At 54.9% G+C, this 20116-nt stretch overlaps 2 protein-coding genes across 5 annotated transcripts in view; one reads left to right on the forward strand and one right to left on the reverse strand.

Moving 5' to 3' along the window:
• LOC122385867 (nascent polypeptide-associated complex subunit alpha, muscle-specific form-like) overlaps positions 1-11191 on the forward strand; it is a 21081-nt gene extending 9890 nt beyond the window's left edge. The window contains exons 10-16 of one of the 2 annotated variants that reach the window (XM_043374452.1): positions 1153-1260; positions 1600-1788; positions 5511-6119; positions 6329-9810; positions 10119-10315; positions 10622-10703; positions 10893-11183. In XM_043374452.1, coding sequence (XP_043230387.1) covers positions 1153-1260; positions 1600-1788; positions 5511-6119; positions 6329-9810; positions 10119-10315; positions 10622-10703; positions 10893-10963 — 4738 coding nt within the window. In that variant the 3' untranslated portion in view covers positions 10964-11183. Of the gene's footprint in view, positions 1-1152; positions 1261-1599; positions 1789-5510; positions 6120-6328; positions 9811-10118; positions 10316-10621; positions 10704-10892 lie in introns of both variants that reach the window. The other variant, XM_043374451.1, reaches the window with a different exon arrangement.
• A 108-nt stretch (positions 11192-11299) lies between these two features.
• LOC122385877 (DNA repair and recombination protein RAD54-like) lies at positions 11300-20090 on the reverse strand. Of its 3 annotated transcripts, none has more exons than XM_043374477.1 (15): positions 20037-20090; positions 18684-18846; positions 18074-18256; positions 17550-17749; positions 17165-17234; positions 16714-16908; positions 16223-16441; positions 15831-15971; positions 15444-15580; positions 14884-15044; positions 14304-14454; positions 13563-13761; positions 13104-13310; positions 12676-12836; positions 11300-12208 (listed from the first exon to the last, which is right to left on the reverse strand). In XM_043374477.1, exons 2-15 carry the CDS (start codon positions 18684-18686, stop codon positions 12004-12006), a joined length of 2232 nt encoding a protein of 743 aa, XP_043230412.1. In that variant the 5' UTR covers positions 18687-18846; positions 20037-20090; the 3' UTR covers positions 11300-12003. The 3 variants fall into 3 exon arrangements, with proteins under 3 accessions (XP_043230412.1, XP_043230414.1, XP_043230413.1); XM_043374479.1 differs by having other exon boundaries at positions 18684-18821; positions 20039-20085; XM_043374478.1 differs by having other exon boundaries at positions 19990-20044.
• Positions 20091-20116: the final 26 nt, after the last annotated feature.

Here is a 20116-nt window from a genome sequence, read left to right on the forward strand (position 1 = left end):
CAGTGAACCTCTCAGAGAGAGGAAGGGAGTGGAGCTGCTTGGGTGTGGGTCGGTTATGGTGCTCCTCTTTACTCTGCCTGCTGGCGCCTCTTTGGTTTGTGTGTCTGGTGTGGGGTGCAACTCAGAGATGCAATATTTGATTTGCAGCCAAAATCAGGAGTGTCTACGGCGTTGGGCGACGAGTTTCGACGCGGTTTTTCGATTTTGGCGGCCGCTCTGTCGATGGACAGACTGGTGCCTCGATTCCTTATTTGCAGCGTTGCCGGACGTTCGTCAATATTGCATCTCTGTGACGGTTGTGGCGATGTGAGAGTGACTCTGTGTACTAACTGACACGCGGAGCACGGTGGAGGTTGAAGGAGGCGGGACGCCCACCAGCCGGTGTCCGTCCTTTTTTACTGCCACCGAGGGGTCCGGTAGGACCCGAGCTGGGCTAGAGCGTGACAGTGGCGACGGCACTGTGGACCGCTGATTGCCTCCGCCGCCACCGCTGCCACTACCGCCCTTGCCGCTGCTGGGCTGATGCTGCTGTAGCTTTCTCAAGTGAAGCAGTGTCTGTCTTAGCTGTAGCAGCCTAGCTTACTCGGTGGCACTCAGTAAATTAAATGCATCGAACAGTCTGTGCTCAGCTGAAGTGAACTTCCATCGTCACCCCTAACTACATTTCCGCAAGCTGCAGTTCATCGTCATCGTCATCGTCATAGTCATCGTCATCATCACCATCACCATCATCACCATGTTCATAATCGGGCTGCACGCTGTTCTTTGGGCCCTCAGTGTTGCACATAATACTGCCGGCGTGTGGGGACGTGTTCATATACTAGTCAGCTTTAGAATTCATAATAGAAGCTAGCGCTAGCAACAGATTGTGTGGTAGCTCAGAAGACTTGGCTCATAAGATTGGTGAAGAATCTTCAATATAGTGCCTAGGCTCTGATGTTGATACTCATAGTGGATATAACTTCCCACTTTTTTGAGAGAATGAATTCAACATAACTGTGCAATATGCAACACAATGTGACCCATGATCTTCGTTCACATATTCCTAGAATTTAAGCTGCATGCCACGATAGGCTCTGCTTGCAGTATATTTAATATTCGCCGTACCATACCCTGTATACCGTGCAGTATTTGACCCGCTCCGGCCGACAGGGAGCTGCCGATGCCCGACTCGAAGAAGGCCGAGCAGCCGGCCGGCGCGCCCGACGCCAAGCCGCCCGCCCTACCCAGGAAACGGTTCCGCTGGAACGATACCACCAGGTGGAGTGGAGTGGAGGGACTGGGGACGGGCGAGCTGCTGAATAGGATTTTAGGATGCGATGAATGAATTTTGTCATTTGGCGTCGATCAAGGGAGGAAGGGTTTGGTGAGGCGGGGTGTGTTTTGTGGGCTAGAATGTAGATTGTTTCGATGGTGTATTCATATTTTGTTGTAAACGATTCGTTCATATGTGTCATTCATTCATTCATTCATTCATTCATTCATTCATTCATTCATTCATTCAATCAATCAATCAATCAATCGTTCAATCAATCAATCCACTATGGTCACTGGGTCTCACCTTCTCCCATCTGACTCCGATCCGCTCTCTTCTCACAGGGAGCACCTGCACCGTGTCATCGAGGTGCGCGCCCACTCGTTCAAGATGCTCAAGAAGCGGCAGGGCTCTGTGGAGGAGTTCCTCAAGACGTTCCTGGACACGGACGTGCTGCCCCTCTGGGAGAAGGGCTGGATGACGGGCCGCGAGCTGATGAAGCGCTGCCTGCCCGTCTTCCAGGAGGAGATCAAGTGAGTTGATGTGCTGTGTGCCGCCTGTTCCGGGCCCCGCTGGCTGCTCGGCCGGGTAGGGTGCGATGAACACGGCTCGGTGGCTGGTGGTGGCGGTGCGGGAGTTGTGATATGATTGTTGATGCGGATTATAGTATCAGGCGTTGTCATATCAGGGAAGGGCTCGCGGTGATTCTCAGGAAACCAGTACAAATTTATTGGTATCCTGGCGAGCTAGTTCAAACGGGTGGTACAATGCCGCAATGCAATACAAATTAGCTGAATTCGGTGACATATGTGCTCAATGCGCATGACCTGTACACTTATTAATTTCATGTAATTTTTATGGACAATTATCTTTAATTTGGCCGAGCTCAATATATCTGAGGCCGGTGCTGATGTTGAATGCTACTGATGTTGCACGCTTTTGTCTGTCTTGTCGTTGATTTTGAGCACTTTTTGCATGTCTGCATGCCGCATGTGATGGGTTTGGAGGGGGAATGCTCTAATTCGGGCTGGGTTCTCTGCTATGATGTTTGGTTTTTGGATGTTGTTTTGTGTGCGTGTGTATATACGAGTGTGTTCCCCGCAAAAAATGAACTTGGTGGTGGTATGAATTATCCTGTGCTCAATGGCGTGGAACCCGGGCTTGCTTGCCTGTTTCCCTGGCATGCTAATTTGATGTGAATGCGCTTCGAGTGCTGTTGTATTCTATGGAATTTCGATTGTATGTGTGAACGCATGTCTCTGACTTTTAATGAGCCCGCTTAACTTAATCGGAATACACCAGAGGCCTTGTCCTCAAAATAATATAATGGCCTGAGCGCCACCAGCGCTCAGGCGCCTTGTATTTCCGGTACCTTTTCTGTATGTTTGTTAAACCCTATCCTTTAAATGCTGCGAACCTGATCCTGAATATATGGTGAGATTGATGCCTGTTTGAATGGTGAGATTAGTTTGTCTGAAGCAATATATGTATTTTTCGGTAAGCGCGGTGAGCCCTCACAGAGGGGTGGCGGCCGTGTGTTGGCAGAGCCACCAAGCGGGCCACGGTAGTCGGGTCGGTATAAGACTGTCCATGGCCGCGTATTCAGGCCGGTATGAGACGGTTTACATAAGAGGATAGTATGACCGCGGTGGGTCGACTCCCGCCGCGGCAGAGACGACCCCCGCGCCAGCCATTCTCGCGCCACCCGACCCTATCTCCAGTGACGGCTACTGTGTCGTGGCGACCAAACCACCTGCCGCCACTGATAAGTGGTCGGGCTGATGGTGGAGTCGAATCTAGGGCTACCGAGGGGGGGGGGGGGAGGGGGGCTGCTCGAGAGGCACCCTTCAAACACTGGATGACCTGAAAAGCGGAAAATTCCATATGAAGATCCGCGGGGAACGTATGAAGGCCAGGGATGCGGAGCCGTGGAAATTTCAGACGGCTCCGGCTCCGGCTCCGGAGAAAAAATCGGCTCCGGCTCCGGCTTCGGATGAAATGTCATGGCAGTTCCGGCTCCGGCTCCGAGTAAAATGGTCCGGCTCCGGCTTCGGCTCCAGTACCTACTCAGTACATCCTTTATACAATTAAATACGGGTGGAAGAAAAAGGATGAAGAGATTGGTTCACGTTGCTTCTGTATTTGCATAACAAGGCTATTTTGAATACCTACCACATGTTTTACTGCCTTGTACTGTCAAACCGAACTAGGTCAATAATTTTTTCCTCTTCAAAAAAAGGAGCCGCGGAGACGCCGCCTTGTTGACGGCTCCGGCTCCGGGCTATATTGTTTCACGGCTCCGGCTCCGGGGAAAATATGCCGGCTCCGGCGGCTCCGGCTCCGCACCCCTGATGAAGGCAGGAGAACAAAGGCAGCAGTGCGAGAGTCGGCATCCGTTCCTGCGACTAGCTGATTGGCCTGTGGTCAGGTTTTGAGGTGCGGGAATCTTGAGGAACGGGAGCCCTACTACTACGGGGAGCATAACCATAACACAACATTTGGTTACTTAATCATTGACGATCTTTAGGGCCGATGGCATGGCTTGCGATTGGTAGGTAAATAACATCCACGAAATTACGAGCAATGGACTAATATCTCCTTCACCAGACGGGCTTCGTGAGTCGTCTGATGTCGCGCAAAATCTCCATTTTGCCTGACCAGTTCAAATTGTCTAACATGACTCATTCAACACGAAAAACACTAGGTTAAGTCAAGCCCCAGACAGCAGCTCGCGCTATTTAGCTCATCGATGAATGACCAGATTAATTGCGGATTAGAAATCCATTGAGTCATCGCAAGTCTCTTCAATATCCTTCCAGGCGGTGGGGGTGGGGGGGGGGGGCATTTTTTGCCCCCCCCCTTTAGTTTTTTCGATATATCTCGAGAACCGCTGCGCCGATCGTCACCAAACTTTCAGTACCCTCCCGGGAGCAGCTAGCGCACATGGTGACCAAATTTTTTTTCCAAAGGCTATGATAGGTTGGCCGCTAATGACGTCAGAGTGACGTCATTTTTGCCATTTTCGACCCAAAGAAAGGTTTCGCGGGAAGAGCTGTCAGGCCTACAGCTTTAGAGATACCGAAAAATGTTTCAGACATAAAAGGCGTGGAATTAAAAGGGCTACAAACTGCTATTTCGGTTTTTAGAATTTTTTGGATTTTGACCCCCAAAAATCAAAAAATAGATTTTTTGAATATAATAGCCAAAAAAATCCAAAAAGTTTTTTGAATTTCGAAAAAACCGGAATATATGTGATAGCCCCTACCGCCTTCTATCAACATACCAAATTTGAGATCGATACCTCTTTTTTGGCCAAGTTATAGCGAAAAAACTGTTCAAAATTGATGACGTCAAATTTTCAAACTCAATTTTTAGCAATTCTAGACCTCGTAGAGCAAAACAAAGACCACCATTAGACTCCCCGTGACGAGCTGCATCGAATCGATACCCATTTTAGGCAAAAATATCAACTTTGAAATTTGACCTTTTTTTGACCTGACCTTGACCTGACCTCCACCAGAAAGTGACCTAAACCGTACCTGATGGTCTTATAACCAACACCATTGAGTTGGAAATGAAAAAGTGGCCATAAAACATGCATCGCATAACCTTAGTAAAGTTGGGCTCATGTGGTGACCCTTGGTGACCTTTGGTGACCTGACCTGTGACCTGACCTGGTATGACCAGTGACCTCTAATAGCAACATATTTACTAGAAAACTGACGCCTTATCGCTGATTTTCGACAAAATGCGTTTTACTCGGTGTTATAGCGCTTTCCCTAGAAGCCCCGTGAACGGTGAAACATTTTATCTTTGACCTGACCTGTGACGTCATCGGTGACCCCGAGGTCAATGAAATTTGGTTTTTTTGACAAATTTGACAGGGCTATCGAACGCCGTTTGAATTTTCCGGATCCGTCCAGTAGTTTCGGAGATACGGGGGGGGGGGGGCAAAAAAATGCCCCCTCCCCCCCACCGCGCGGAAGGTGGCTGGTAGGCCCACCGCCTGCCGGGATATTGTCCTGATGACTAAGCATTGTGAGATCAGGCATGTCCCAGCGAAGAAGTTCATTCAACCTGAATTATCATGATTTTCTGAAGTTGAGTTAAGGGTTGATTTCTATTGCACGCTGCATGCATCACAACGTCTTGTGTGTCTGTACTTGTAGGTCCGTCTCATTTTGCTTTCTGTTGCAAAAAATCGTCTGACCACTGCTTTCTGTTTGGCTGACCCTAGCGGCCTGTCTGCCCGCAGGAAAAAGACCCGTCCCGGTATGAAGGTGACCGGCACCCCTCCGCGGAAGGTGGGACGTCCTCCCAGCGACTCCGGCTCCAGGCACGCGGCGCGCACGGCCTCGCCACGACCACGACCGACCAGCCCGGCGGCCAAGGCGGCCCGCGTCGCCTCCCCACAGCCGGCACCGCCGCCTCCGGCCGCTGCCCGTACCCTACCGAGCAGCCCTGACCGGCCGGCGGCCCCGGCGGCCGCTGCCGCACCGCCGGCGCCACCGCCAGCCGCCCCCGCCAAACGGGGAGCCTCTCCGAGCAAAACACCCGCCACCGCCGGCCAGTCGGACTCAGGCAAGGCGCCGGCAGCCTCGGCGGCCAACGGGGCGTCACCCACTGCGACAGGCACAACCCCCACGCCAGCCGCGGCGTCGGCGGAGGCCAAACCGCCTTCCGACGAGAAACCGGTGATGGTGGCCGGTCCTCCGCCTCTCGACCAGCTCTGGAAGTCGTTCACCCCATCCATGTCCGTGGAAATGATGGCGCTGCTGTTACAGGAGCAGATTCGAGAAATGCGCTCACACCTGGCACGGAAAATGGCCGATACCGGAGGCCAGAGCAGTCCGGAGATCGTCAGGTGGGTCTAGATTGTAGAGAGTGAGCGAGGGAGGGCGTGGGTACCGGAGGACAGAGCAGTACTGAGGTCGTCAGGTAGTTAGAGGGAAGGGAAAGAAGAGAACGAGAGGGAAACACTACACGTCGCGAATGTTAATGATATCGCACATCGGCATGTTTTGCCTGATGATTCTTCATTAGTTGACATAATCCGTGTTTGTCTGTTTACAGGTATAAGGCGGAGTTGAAACGGCTCCAGACTGCCTTTGATGACGCCACCAACTTACAACGAAAGACAATGAAGAAGAAGCGCAGCCCAAAGCCGGAGTCTGATAACTCAAAGCCTTCGGGGCCCGGCCGCAAACCAGGCGAGAAGCGACCAAAGCACTCGCATCCTCCAAGCGGCGGCTCAGAGCGGAGCTCTGCGCCTCCAGCCGCCCATCAGACCGCTCATCAGACGACCCGGCCTACCAGCCCGAAACACCGGCTTCAGAACGGTGGGACCCCGCCGGCGGCTGCGGCGGCGACCTCTACGCCCGCTGCCACTCCTCTCGCCGCGCCGGCCAGGGACCCTGCTGCAGCCAGTCCTGCCGTCACCTCTGCCTCGAGCGCCGTGCCCTCTGCGCCGGCGACCGCGGCGCCACCTCCTGCTGCAGCCGTACCTCCGGTGGAAACTCCGGCGGTGACGTCAGGGTTTCAGCTGGAGCTGGAGAAACTGCGGCAGGGGATGAGCAGTTCGGCTCAGCGTTCTCATGAGCAGCGGCAGCAGGAGGCGGCTGCCGCTGCTAATGCCTCCGCCGCCGCTGCCGCTGCTAACGCCTCCTCTGCCGCTTCCGCCGCTACTCCCGCTGATCGGTCGCCACCGCGCCGCGCCAGTCTCAGTGGCGCTGGCGGACCGCCGCTGCTGCCGTCTCCAGAGCAGCTGCGGGCTGCCGAGCCTCGCGCGCCGGCCGCGCCGCAGCAGCCGGCAGCCGACCGTCACCACAGCCCCAAGAAGATCCATCTGTACGGCAGGTCTCAGAGCCAGCCGACGGCTGCGGCCGGGGTCGAGCCGGCGGACGACGAGGCTGCGACAGCAGCCGCTGCTGCCACCGCTGCAGCGGAGGCAGAGAAGAAGAAACGCTTCCGGGAGATCAACGAAGCCGAGATGAACGACGCGGTGGCTTCCATCATGGGTGGCAGCGACGCAGACTTCTCGCTGTGTGTGAGCCCCGAGCCGACGGTGAGCCGGCGACGCACCAGCTCAGAGTCCGGCACTCCGACCACGGCTGCGGCCGACCTGTCTGTGCGCCGGCCGAGCACGGACAGCCTTACGGAGCGGCTGGCTGCGCTGGACGGCGCGGGGGACGGCCGTGTGTCAGCACCCTGGGAGGAGGAGGTGATAGGGGGACGGACTGTCGGGGGCGACCGCGGCGGCTCGGTGATCAGCAGAGGCGGCGGGGAGGACAGTGGTGTCAGGGACGAGGCGCCCGAGCGGGCACGGACAGCCAGTGCGGACAGTGTGGGCGCGGCCGCGATGGATGCAATCCTCAGCGGTCGGCAGGCGAGCACGGACAGTATCACAAACAGTTTCTTCTCGCCGCTGACGGACGGGGAGCGGCGCCCCAGTGGTGAGTGCTGGTCGGAGCCGGCCGAGACCGCCAGAGCCGGCCGGCGCTCCAGTCTGACGGACGGACGGGGCGGCGGAGACTCCCGCCGGCCGCCACCGGCGCCAGAGCCGCCCGCCGAGCCGCCGCCCCCGCCCCCGCCCCCGCCTCAGCCGCCGCCCGAGCCGCCCGCCGACCAGGGTCTGGACCTGTCCGGCGGCGGCGGCCAGCTAAACGAGGAGCTCGACTGTGTGATCAAGGACCTGATGAGCTTCAACCAGCTGAAGGAGGCGGCCTCTCCGCCGGCACGCAGCAGCATCCTTCAGCTGGCGGCGCGCCAGGCGGACATTTTCTCACCGGAGGGTACGTCAGCAGGCTCGCCGTTCAGTGCCAACCATTCGTCACCGTTCTCGCCGGAGATGCAACCAGTGTCACCGGCGCGATCTGTGGCCACCAATCTGCAGAGTGGGTTCGCGCCGTCCCGCTCGGCGGTTCTGGCGGCGTTTGAGGGCGGCTCGGCGCCACAGCAGCCGACCCGTCAGCAGCCGCAGCAGCAGCAGCCGGCTGTGTCCCGCTCAGCCTTCAGTCCGGACCCGTACGGCGGCGGACACCGGCCGGGTGGTGGTGGCGCCCGCGCAGAGCCGGCGCCCCGCTCTAGGATCGAGCAGGCTGAGGGTCTGATGGCGCACTTTGCGCCGCGCGCGGACCCGGCGCCGCCGCCGCCCCCCAACCCGCCATCACCGGCTTCGCCACACCACCGCCAGCCGGTGTTCGCGCAGCACGGCGTGGGCCGCGCGGACCCCCAGCTGACGGGTGGGTTCGGCTCGAGACATGAGCAGGCGGTCAGCCAACAAAGCGGGCGGCGGGACTCCACATTCAGCCAGCCCAGCCCCAGGCAAGAACCGCATTTCAACCAGCCCAGTCCGAGGCAAGAACCTCATTTCAGCCAGCCGAGCCCGCGACAAGAACCGCATTTCAGTCAGCCGAGCCCACGGCAGGAGACACACTTCAGCCAGCCCAGTGCACGGCAGGAGTCGCATTTTAGCCAGCCCAGTGCTCGCCAAGAGACGCACTTCAGCCATCGTAGTCCGCGGCAAGAGCCGCAGCTCATTCAGAGGAGTCCGCGGCAAGAACCTCATGCGGGTCATCCGAGTCCACGGCAGGAGTCCTACATGAACCAGCCCAGTCCCCGCCAGGATCCCCACTTGAATCACCCGAGTCCCCGGCAAGATCATCATTTGAACCATCCCAGTCCCCGTCAGGATTCCCATATGAATCATCCTAGTCCCCGCCAGGACCATCATTTGAATCATCCTAGTCCTCGCCAAGATCATCATTTGAATCACCCCAGCCCTCGGCAGGATTCCCATTTGAATCACTCCAGTCCTCGGCAGGAGTCCCACCTTTCTCACCAGGGACTCCGCCAGGATCCCCATCTCACCCACCAGAGCTCCCGTCAGGACTCCCACCTGCTCTCTCACCAGAGTCCCCGTCAGGAGAGTCGCCTTTCCCGCTCGGACTCCCAGCTCTCACATGGCTCTCCACGGCAGGAGCCGCCACTGGGACTCAGCTCTCGGCGGGACTCCTTCGGTCAGTCGACTCTCCGCCCAGAGTCGCTCCCGAGTCAGTCCGGCGGCCGGCGTGACTCCCTGAGTCAGCCCACCTCCAGACATGAACCGGGCCTCGGTCATCTGTCGCGCGACCTCGGCTCGGCGTCGTCACGTCACGATCTACTCGGTCACGCCGTGTCGCGTCACGATTCGGCCGCCTCCCGGACCGACCCCCTGGCCCAGCTGAGTCAGGCGGCTGGCCGCGCGCAGCCTCACTACCCTGGTGTGTCGGCTGGGTCGGCGGGCCGCCGCAGCTCGCTGCCTCGTCAGGACTCGGCCCCAACCGGCGGTCAGTCGGGACTGTATGCGGCCGGGGAGCCGGCGAGAGATGTGCTCAGTGCAGCGCTGAGTGCGGCGCTCGGCGGCCGGCCGGCTGCTCCGGCAGCGGCGCGGCCGGCACCGCAGCAGCCGCAGCAGCGACGGATCGTGGACAGCTCCCCGTCCCCAGCCGCGCCAGAGAGGAGTAGTGCGGCAGCGAGTGCTGCTCAGCGGATGCCTTCGTACTACACTGCGGACGGTGAGTTGGCCCGCTGGAGTGTCAGACGAGGGAGGGCAATGACATAAACACGTCAACACATTGCTTCGGTCACGGTCATGAGACATGTGGCAGGCGCATATCTCCCGCTCCATGCTTTGGAGATAGGTTGTTATTTCAATGCGACGAGCCTTGCTACATGACATTTTTGAACCAATATGCTGCACTTAAGACGCTTTTTGTCTATGGTTCTCACTGATCGGCTTTCTTACTCCGTATACGCTCGACGATAGCGGCCAATCTAACGTCCTCCGTCTTCCCACCTGACGTTACCCGTCTCTCCTCCGCAGTGTCCCCTCGGCGTCCGTCGGCGTCGGACGCGCTGCTGGCCGGCCGGCCGGGCGGCGTCCCCTCCTCGGCAGCGGCGGCAGCGGCGCTGCTCTCCCAGCAGCGCGACTATGCAGCGGCCGGTCTGCTGCCACAGTTCCAGACGGCGGTCACCTCGCAGCCGCAGCAGTTCCGAGGGACGGCCGCACTGCCAGATCTGGTCAGTGGGGGATGGGCTGGGAGGGAAGTCGGATTGACTTAGACGAAAGTGTTTCCGTTGTGTCAAAGGCACAGGCCGTAGGACTTACGGTGTTTCTGATTGGGACTTGTCGACCAATATGGTCGGACTTAACTGCCGTATTAAGAATGTTTTCATTTGCCTGATCTGCTTCAAGGCCAGTTAGCAGGTTGCCAGCTGGTGTCAGTGGATCTCCTGTGCATGTGGCTCATGTCAGTCTCGCCACCCTCCTTTGGGCTTACCACCACTGCAGGTTACCTATCTGACCGTCTGCGTCTTGCCTTCCAGTCTCGCCAGCCGTCGGGCCTGTACCACCAGCAGTTCCTGGACCAATTGGGAGAGTACGGCGCCCAGCACCTCAGTCAGGCCGGTACGTGGCGAGAGATGAACGGTTAGCTGCTGGCACACGCTTCAAACTCAGTCTGCACTCTGCACCCTATCCTGTTAAATGCTGTAACTGACACGACTGTTGCCCGACTCTCATGCTAGACTGTGATGGCTGTTATTACCGCGACCAGGGCGACAGCTTCGTTTGACAGTGACCTGTCGCCTGTTCCAGACCAGTTGCGTCGGCGGCAGCGGTTGCAGCAGGAGCAGCAGCAGCAGCAGCGGCAGCAGTACCCGTTCTGACGCTCCCCACGGAGCCTCCTGCCTGTACAGTATGTCCGTGTTTGTGTGTGTGAGCTGACCAGACAGTTTTTGAGAATGTGTGTAGCCGGCCGCGTCGGCCGCAGCCCAGTGCCAGCCGCGGCGGGAAGGGAGGGCCCGGCACGCCCACCCGCCGTCCGCCATCCCTGCGTCATCTATACAACTGTTTATACATGATGCAATACATGTTATTTTGTTGCAAAACAAATACCGACTCTGGATTGGATGGATCTAGAGTGGGTAATTCATCGACCTAAGGTTTGTGGATTACGGAATAGGCGGCCCTCAAGCCGCTGGAGTTAGAACTAAAACTATCAGTTCATCACACACAGCATTTATTAAATATCACATGAGATTTGCGCCGCTTCACAGTCTTGATGACAGGTTTACACATATCGTCACTACATATCTAGACAAATACTTGCTTCTGAGTGGTCCAAATAAATGGCGTGACACAGACGGTATGCACAGAACAAAAACAATGACCTGTTGAACCGACCAACAGACGGCAGTGTCGCGGTTCACTTAGCGGCGACACCTGCTTCGACGATTCGATACGCTTAGCGTCGCACGATGGACTCGATTACTTCTCGGCGTCATGGACCGAGGATACTCGAACTAGGCGATGGGCATGTTTCATTCAGACATGAGACACGTTGCGCAGTTACAAAAAAAAAAAAATCACTCACCATTTACACTAGACTACTCATACGGTAATGACTGACGATCACCCACAGACACAAGCATTCTGACCCTCCCATCCCCCACACATCACACAAGACGTCCCTGAAGTGCAACAGTTATTTAGAGATATCAAGTATCCACGACCTCAGACGAGCTCATGCTCGGTAAACTCATCATAATTACTACGAAGTCTCACAATGCGTCTGTTTTCAGGTTTGTCCGTCTCCACAGCCAAAGCTACCTCATCAAGCCTCCGAAACATACATGAGCCATGGTCCCCTCCTTTTCCAACATCCCCAGTCCCCACCTCCCCCTGCGAACCCTCCCCGCGTCCCCCCTCAGGGCGTCACCAGCTGGTCGTGGCTGCGCTGGTGGAACACGAACAGTACCCCGGCGTCCCAGGCGGCCCTCAGCAGCGGGTCAGGCACGCGCCGGCGGCCGGCGGCGGCCGCGTGGTGCCACTGCGACAGGTCGCCGTTACAGGTGGCGTCGTCGGGCGGGGGTCGGAACTGGGTGCCGTTCACGCAACGGGTGCACTTCAGCCTGCAACGGGACGGGGACGGTCAGTCGGCCGTGAAGCGATGATTTGTGCATGGCTAGAGGAAGCAGAGTAGCGGCAAATATAGATAAGACTGCTGATACTATACTCTGTTCCGTTTCAAGCTTGCAGCCGAAGTGTCCTGCTGAAAGCAGTGCGTGAATTCCGTATATAACTACAGCTCTTACATTTCAAGACGAAATTCTTGAGCGGAGGAGCGATCTGCCGAAGAAACTCCGACCGCAAGCTTGAGTTGGAACAGACTATAGGCCCACAACTGGAATGCAGCCATCACAGCTGAAATATTCACCGATGACTTACGGCAAAGCCTGAAACATGATTTCATGACAGCCGGACCTTCGATTTGTGAAAGTCTCACGAACGCTGTAATCCCAGCCTGGATAGCCCACGGCCGTCCGTGACCTATGCCATGTGCATCAGGAGTCCGGACCGACCGTCACCTCTCGCTCACCTGTCGTGCGTATCACAGATGGTGTCCTCGCGTTTGAAGAGCTCCTTCAGCTCCGCCACGCTGAACAGTCTCTGTACGTCTTCCTCGTTATCAACGACACACGAGCTGAGCGCCTTCTTGTGCGTCTGACGCTGGAACATCTTCTCCTCGATGGTGCCCGCCTGACAGCAGTAACGATTGAGGTCCGTCAGATCGAGAAAGTCATGTTGAGGTTGGGGAAAATGCTACAGGGGCTGCATGTCGAACCACTTTACCATGATGCCGCATACGACAATGACTATGAGTATTGATTTACGCCGTCCCAGGTGGATCAGTTTATGTACTACCGAAGCAAATACGCCTGGACTTAATTAAACATCGGCGCTCGACATGCAACACAGGAAAATGCAGCCTGTTATGGACACATTGAACGTCGGCTCTATGCTCACCGCCAGCAGTCTGTAGACGAAGCAGGGCTTCTTCTGTCCGTCTCTCCAGACGCGCGCCATGGCCTGGTCGTCGTTGGCCGGGTTCCAGTCGGGGTCGAACATCACCAGGCGGTTGGCGCCGATCAGGTTCAGCCCACAGCCGCCCGCCTTGCTGCTCAGCATGAAGATAAACTCGGGAGACGAGGGGTCGTTAAACCGGTCCACTATCTGGAAACGGGCAGAGCGGGATTGGCGGTCGTGGGGAGGAAGCCGGAAAATTGGTAAAATATATTATCGAACTAACCAAGAGAGTGCAAAGATCAATGATAATTATTGGACCTTAGGGCGTTTCGCCAGTTGCCCTATGCTCCAACACCGACAGTAGCGTCAAAACCCAGTCATATAGCTTGTGTGGCGATACCACCAACACAAACGACCTCAAACAAATATGTATCTAACCCTTGTGGGGCGATCGCCCACCTTGGCGCGTTTTTTGATGGTCATGCTGCCGTCGAGCCGGACGAAGCAGTAGCTGCGCATCTGGCAGAGGGTCTCGAACAGGTCGAGTGTCTGCGTGTAGTTGGAGACGAGCACCACCTTGTCGCTGGTCTGCGTCTTCACCAGGGCCAGCAGGTAGTCCAGCACCGACACCTTGCCGGAGAGCTCCGGACGGACGCGTCTAGTGGACACAGGGAGGGGGTATTAGACACATCAGAAGACACAGACACCCTGCCGGACAACTCCGGACGGACTCGCCTGGAGGACAGGGGCGGGTAGATATTAGAGGACAAAGACACCCTGCCGGACAGGTCCGGACGGACTCTCCTGGAGGACAGGGGCGGGTAGATATTGACACAGACACCCAGCTGCCGGACAGCTCCGGACGGACTCGTCTGGCGGACAGGCGGGTGCGGACTGCGGAATTTCAGATACGAGTGGACGCGGACACGCCTGGTGGACACAGGAGGGGAGAATGATATACTGTGGTGGTGTTTGCAGGTTAGTCATTCAGTTGCTTCACGGGATGCCCCTACTTTGTAACCTATACGGACCTTGCTAGTTTCCGACAGCCTCTAATATCGCGAGTCCGTCTGGGCAGGACTGTCATCCCTGACAAACTCACGGAGTATCTGTCTGAGTTCGTCTTGACTCTCTAACTCACTCTGTCGAGTGTCCGTCTGACTGTCTGAGTTAGCTCTGCCTCCCGAGTCCCCGACTCACTTTGTCGAGTGTCCGTCTGGATAGAGCTGCAGCAGATGGCGCAGCTCACTGCCCGGCTCAGTGACCTTCTCGTAGATCAGGTCCGGGTGGTTGCACAGCTTCTTCAGACTGGTGATGGCGGACAGCGCCGACTGAGTCGATTTGCCGTGACCTGGCGGTGCAGAAAAGTGAAATGATAGGCTAGAATCGCTACCAGCCCGCGCCATTTAATCCACTCCACATTCTTAGGCATAGGTAACGATTTTTGCTGAACTGGAGGTGGCCAAGCTCTCCCAATTCAACTCCGGCTTGACTTTTTGAGCCATAACAGACGGTGCGGGTCAAGGTCACTGCTAGGGTCGCGGAGGATCTGTAGTGTACGGGCACCCGCAACTCAGCAGAAATCGACACTTATGTTTATAAGCATTCGCGACTCGCGGTGGTAGTCAGTTTTAGTTTCAGACAAGCACTGACCCTCGTATTATCTAAATAATAGAGCTAAGTAAGTCCATACATCAGTGTCAATCGACGCAGAAGTCACGCCCAAATCACGACTCTCTCCCCGCGCATCGTTATCTGCATCTCAGCACCCTGTACGTACCGCTGCCCTTCTGTCCCATCAGACTCCGACGCACGGCGTCCGAGCGTATAAAGGCGTCATAGAGCGCCAGTTGGCAGTCGGTGAGACGACAGGACACCACCAGCTCCTGTTTCACCGGCAGGTACTTGGAGAGAATCGCTGCCGTGCGGCGGATGATACACCTGAGGGCAGCGACAGTTGCATGTCAGTCATGGTGAAAACGCTTCACTGATAGAGAAAATAAACCGGAAAATGGCTGATTGGTCGTTTGATGATTGACGGTTGATCCGATGTCAATGATCGTCGGGAAAATTGGGTAGATGCTCGAAGAGCGCCTTTTTGCTATCAGTCAACGAAATGAGCATAATACAACCCCAAAAGCCAAGCAGCTTCTGTAATTAGGATTCGATCCCAGATATTTGTGTCAAGATGGTAAGATTACTGTGTCATAGCTACCATAACAGATGCAGAGAACTCATTTGATTTCTTTGAATAAGAATGCCTATCCTTTGAAAACTGCTCGTAAGCCACCCCACCTAAAATATCCTTTCCTCTACCGACCGCCTCCCAGTCTCGCCCACCTGTTGACGATAGACAGCAGCTCCTGGAGGCGCTCGTTGCCCTTCTTATGCTCGTCATCGGTGGCGTCAGCATCACGACCCCGCAGGATCGGCGTCTCGAACTTACGCTTAAACTCGCTCGCAGTGCCCAGAATGCCCTGTGGAGGGACGAAGAGGGTCGAGAGAGGTCGCTGTGAAAGGCTCCAACATGCGAGTGAGAATTGGAGATATCACCAGCCATATGCCGCGTCGGTCAGCCGTACTATGCTGTCGCCACTATGGTCGCCACACCCACTCACTGTCGCATTATGTTATCGCCGTTTGTTTATCGGGGTTTCGCCAAACCAAGAGCCATCTGCTGCTCGTGACACATCAAGTGCAATATGCTGTCGCCACACCCAGCCTTACCTCATTGACGAAGTGCACCAGACTGAAGTACTCGAGCAGATCGTTCTGGATGGGTGTGCCGGAGAGCAGGACACGCCGTCGGCAGTTGAGACTCATCAGTGCCGAGTACGTCTGGTTCTCGTGGTTTTTCAGACGGTGACCCTATTGTCAGGGAAGGGAGGAAGACACTGATCAGGCCATCATCCATCGATGTAAGACGATAAAATAAATTTGACATTTGCCACTACTACAAGAGCACCAGCCCTCTCACTAACCCACTCGACATCCCAATCTGACAATCACCAAATATCTCACCACCGTTCTCACTCCATTACAGAGTCCCAGCTCTTGCACCGACTCTCACATCCTGCCATCGACCCCTAGTCTCGCCAGTCCTCTCATCACCCTCTCACCTCGTCACAGAGCACGAGTCCGATCTCTCCGCGGTGCAGCAGCGCCGCGTGGATGCGGAACGTCTCGTAGGAGATGATGAGGATGGGGTTGACGGGCCGGCGGCCGGTGCGCGTCATGAACCCCTCGAGCTGTCGGACCACCTCCGTCCGTCCGCCGCCGTCCATCGCCAGCGCCGAGACCCGGCCCGACAGCCACTTGCTGATCTCGTTGTACCAGTTCTGGTGGAAAACGCGGGCATAGAAAGACATCGTAAGGACATATTATGATAGGTGCAAAAACGTAATCACAACAGACTGGCATCACATTTGATACAGACGAGTCGCAAATGAAAAATGACCTGAGTTGGGCTTTCTATAGCAAACTGACCGAAGCTCTGTTATAGGCAGAACATCTTCGAAAAGAACTAGGAACAGCCGATGAAAATCGTCACTAGCTATCTACCGGTACGTAATGCAGCATCTCGCGAGATCCACGTCGCCCTGCCACCGACCTTGACCAGGCTGCTGGGTGTGACGACAATGCAGCGATCGATCTCGGGCCGGCAGTCGGGACTCTGTCGCAGCAGTGTCCACATGAGGGTGATGCACTGCAGCGTCTTGCCCAGACCCATCTCGTCGCCCATGATGCAGCCGAAGCTGCCCTCGATCCGGCGCCCGGTCACGCAGTCGTACATGAACTTGACGCCCTGGAGGAGACGGACAGGTGAACGTGATGCCGCGGGGATTGTTGTGAGCAGTAGGGCACGGCGATGAGCAGAAACAGATCATGCAGACAAATCCTATCATGGACAAAAGCTGACTCATGCTTTGTCACCGACGAACAGGCGGACAAACTTTATACGACCCCTAATAATTCCAGCCCTGTGAGGGATTGGGACGTAACGTACTTCCTTACAAAACCGACTCTGGGAGAGGGGGAGGAGAGAAGACAGGGCGACTCACCTCCCGCTGATGGGGCCGCAGCACATTACTTAGCGCCGGATCCACCACCACGTGTACCAGCTGCTTGTCACTGAAACAGGGGGCGGGCACGCACAATTCAGCAGCAGAGTTCAGCAGTGCACATTCGGAAAAATTGCAAAACTCCAAAATGCTATCGTAAAAAAACTGGAATGAAATGATTGTATAAAAAAAGAGACAGGAAGGGTATGTGTAACTGAATCAACGAGGTCAAAACGAGTGATTGCCCCATCACTCCAAAAGTGACTCAGGCAGAGTTAAGTACGAGTCAGCCATCAACATTCTCTTTTGAATAGGAGCTCATGACCCAGACTAGTTTCCCCTTTCCGGCTTCCCCAGCCCCGACCTCTCCCTCCCCATCACTGACGCCTGCATGGTGAGCTGCTCGTGTTGGCTGAGCTGCGGCGGACTGTAGAGCACCAGCGCGCCCGGCTCGTCGGGGTCGTGCAGCGGCTGACGCGCACCCGTGCGCCGCACCCCCAGTCGGCGGTCCGCCAGTCGCGCGCCGTTGTAACTCGGGATCGGGATCTTGAACGGTCGAGACAGGATCTGACGCAGACGGGCCTCCTGGAGACAGAGTGGGAACATTGAGCAGTGAGAGGGCGATGTGGGGTGTCTCACCCGTCCGTTGGGACAGGATGGGTGTGTACCTTTACAGACGTCCATGCAGCAAACCGTAGCTACGGTGTGCTGCCGTGTGCTACGCGTAGCTTTGGTCCGGCGGCGCTAAACATCGCGTCCGGGACCAGTCGCCGACTCACATACGGAGAAGGGCCCGGTGGACGATTCAGATAATCGGTGACTCACCGTGTCCCAGACACGTCAAGCAAGCGACTGACGTTTAATTAACATACGGGTTTAGTGTGTTACGGTTCCGCGAGGGCGACTCACATAGTCAGAGACGGGTCCGGTGGGCGACGCGCCGAGCGGCACGTTAATGGGCTGCAGCGGGGAGCGGACCACGGCGGCGCCATCCTCTTCCAGCGCCGGCTGCTTCCTGCCAGATGCCCGGGAGCAGGACTCGTCCGAGCGCCGCTTCAGCGCCGAGAACTGACTCGGCGCCAGACTCCGACGCTGCAGAGAGCGGGCATCGGTGTCAGCTAATACATGAAGCATAACTAAAAATGACCCTACTCTGGTATTGACCATGATTTGAATGTATATATTGCATGAGCACAGGCCACAACAGCTGTGGGGCTGATGGACTCTCTAAATTCTGAAAGACAAAAGGCTTTTGAAAGCCACACATGAAAAAGCATTTGCCATTCTCACATGCTAATATTATGAGCATGGACTATGGAGCTGGCATTACCATCACCTGCAGTTAAAATTGATGTTATATGCATGCTTACAATCTAAGCATCACTCATTGATCCCCATCAAACAATAAATCTAGGCAGCTTTTATGATAAACAAGGTAACCTGAGAACATTCAAGGTGGTGAACATGCCTAATACAATAGTAGCAGGACAAGTAATTTTATTTACAAGAAGAAACTTACCATTTCTAAGTGAATATATCAAGTAGCAACTGGTGCAAAATACAGAAGTTCTAGTGTATCTAACACAGCAATTTGAATTCTTTCTTCCTCTTACATTAATCTTATCCATTCAATTATTGCACCTCAGCTTGACATCCTCTAAGAATGAAATGCCACAAGTTATCTGCAAATGCAATTAAAATAATGCCTTAGTCTTGCACACATGAAAATGTGCAGCATTTAGAAGAAAGCAGATAATCATAAAAAGATAATAAGCACCCAACAAATGGCTGGATCATGACTGGGTCACATAAAAGCAAATAGAAATACCTAGCTTTACTTTATAAACTTTTAGCACTTTTTTGGGACAGAACCAAAGCAAAAGGGCACCAAGAATTAAGTAAAAAAAAAACCTGTGACATTGGAACAAACACAGTGTCAATATCAATCAATATTTGGTCATCACAAGTCAAAACTGTTGAGCCCCATGATTGTGATTGAGTGTTATCACCTGGCTATCTGTATCAGGCCATCTGTTTATTTCTTTCAGCATATATACTTAATACTGCACAAAGGTCGACCTTTGTCTCTTAGATCCTTGGATCCTCTTAGATCTCTTAGATCAAGATCCCTTGTCAAACTTAGATCCTGTTATCTAAGTTGAAATGCCTACTCTCCCTTGACTAATGCACTGATCAATTTGGGATGATTGGATTGTAATTTAATAATGCTAATCAAATTCATTCATTTTGAAAAATGTGATGCAACTAGGGCTTATCTTATGATCTTATCCAAACAACGCGGCTATTTGCCTTGTCTTGGTCTCGAGATAGGAATAGGTATAGGTATAGGTTCAGTGGACTAGGATTAGACGATGGTCTATTTGATGTCCACATCGGTCATGGGTGGAGGCAATTACTCAGGAATGGTTGATTGTCATGATCATATGCAGGGCTGCGGAGTCGGAGTCGGAGTCGGAGTCGGTCGGAGTCGACAGTTGTGACCAGAGTCGGAGTCGGAGTCGGAGTCGATTTTAGAAACCCGAGCCGGAGTCGGAGTCACCGAAAATCTGTCGACTCCGCAGCCCTGCTAGGTCTGCAGAGTCGGAGTTGGGAGTTGGAGTCGGTCGGAGTTGACAATTCTGCCCGGAGTCGGAGTCGGAGTCGGAGCTGGTTTTTGAAAGCCGGAGTCGGAGTCGGAGTCGCCGAAAATCCATCGACTCCGCAGCCCTGATCATATGTCATCACAGAAACAGCTTAAAGCCTTTGCTGAAGGTACTAGGCACATAAATAACATAGCACAATAACAATAATATAAGAAAGGATACAGATCAATAACTATATCAATATAGTGCATTTATTATCAACAAATTACACAATTGCAAATATCAAAATGTGTGTGTTGTGTGCGCATCCTCAGCGGGAAAATTTATACGACCATGGCGCATTAGTTTA

Source organism: Amphibalanus amphitrite, unplaced genomic scaffold, assembly GCF_019059575.1.
Source record: "Amphibalanus amphitrite isolate SeventyFive unplaced genomic scaffold, NRLGWU_Aamphi_draft 000234F_arrow, whole genome shotgun sequence".
Lineage (NCBI taxonomy): Eukaryota > Metazoa > Arthropoda > Thecostraca > Balanomorpha > Balanidae > Amphibalanus > Amphibalanus amphitrite.

Excerpts from the sequence above, each read along its gene's own strand:
- LOC122385877 (XM_043374477.1), bottom strand. Across the intron at positions 15,581-15,830 it reads TGGTGCACTTCGTCAATGAG|GGCATTCTGGGCACTGCGAG; the intron begins GTAAGGCTGGGT and ends GTCCCTCCACAG. Across the intron at positions 13,311-13,562 it reads CCATCAAAAAACGCGCCAAG|ATAGTGGACCGGTTTAACGA; the intron begins GTGGGCGATCGC and ends GCCCGTTTCCAG.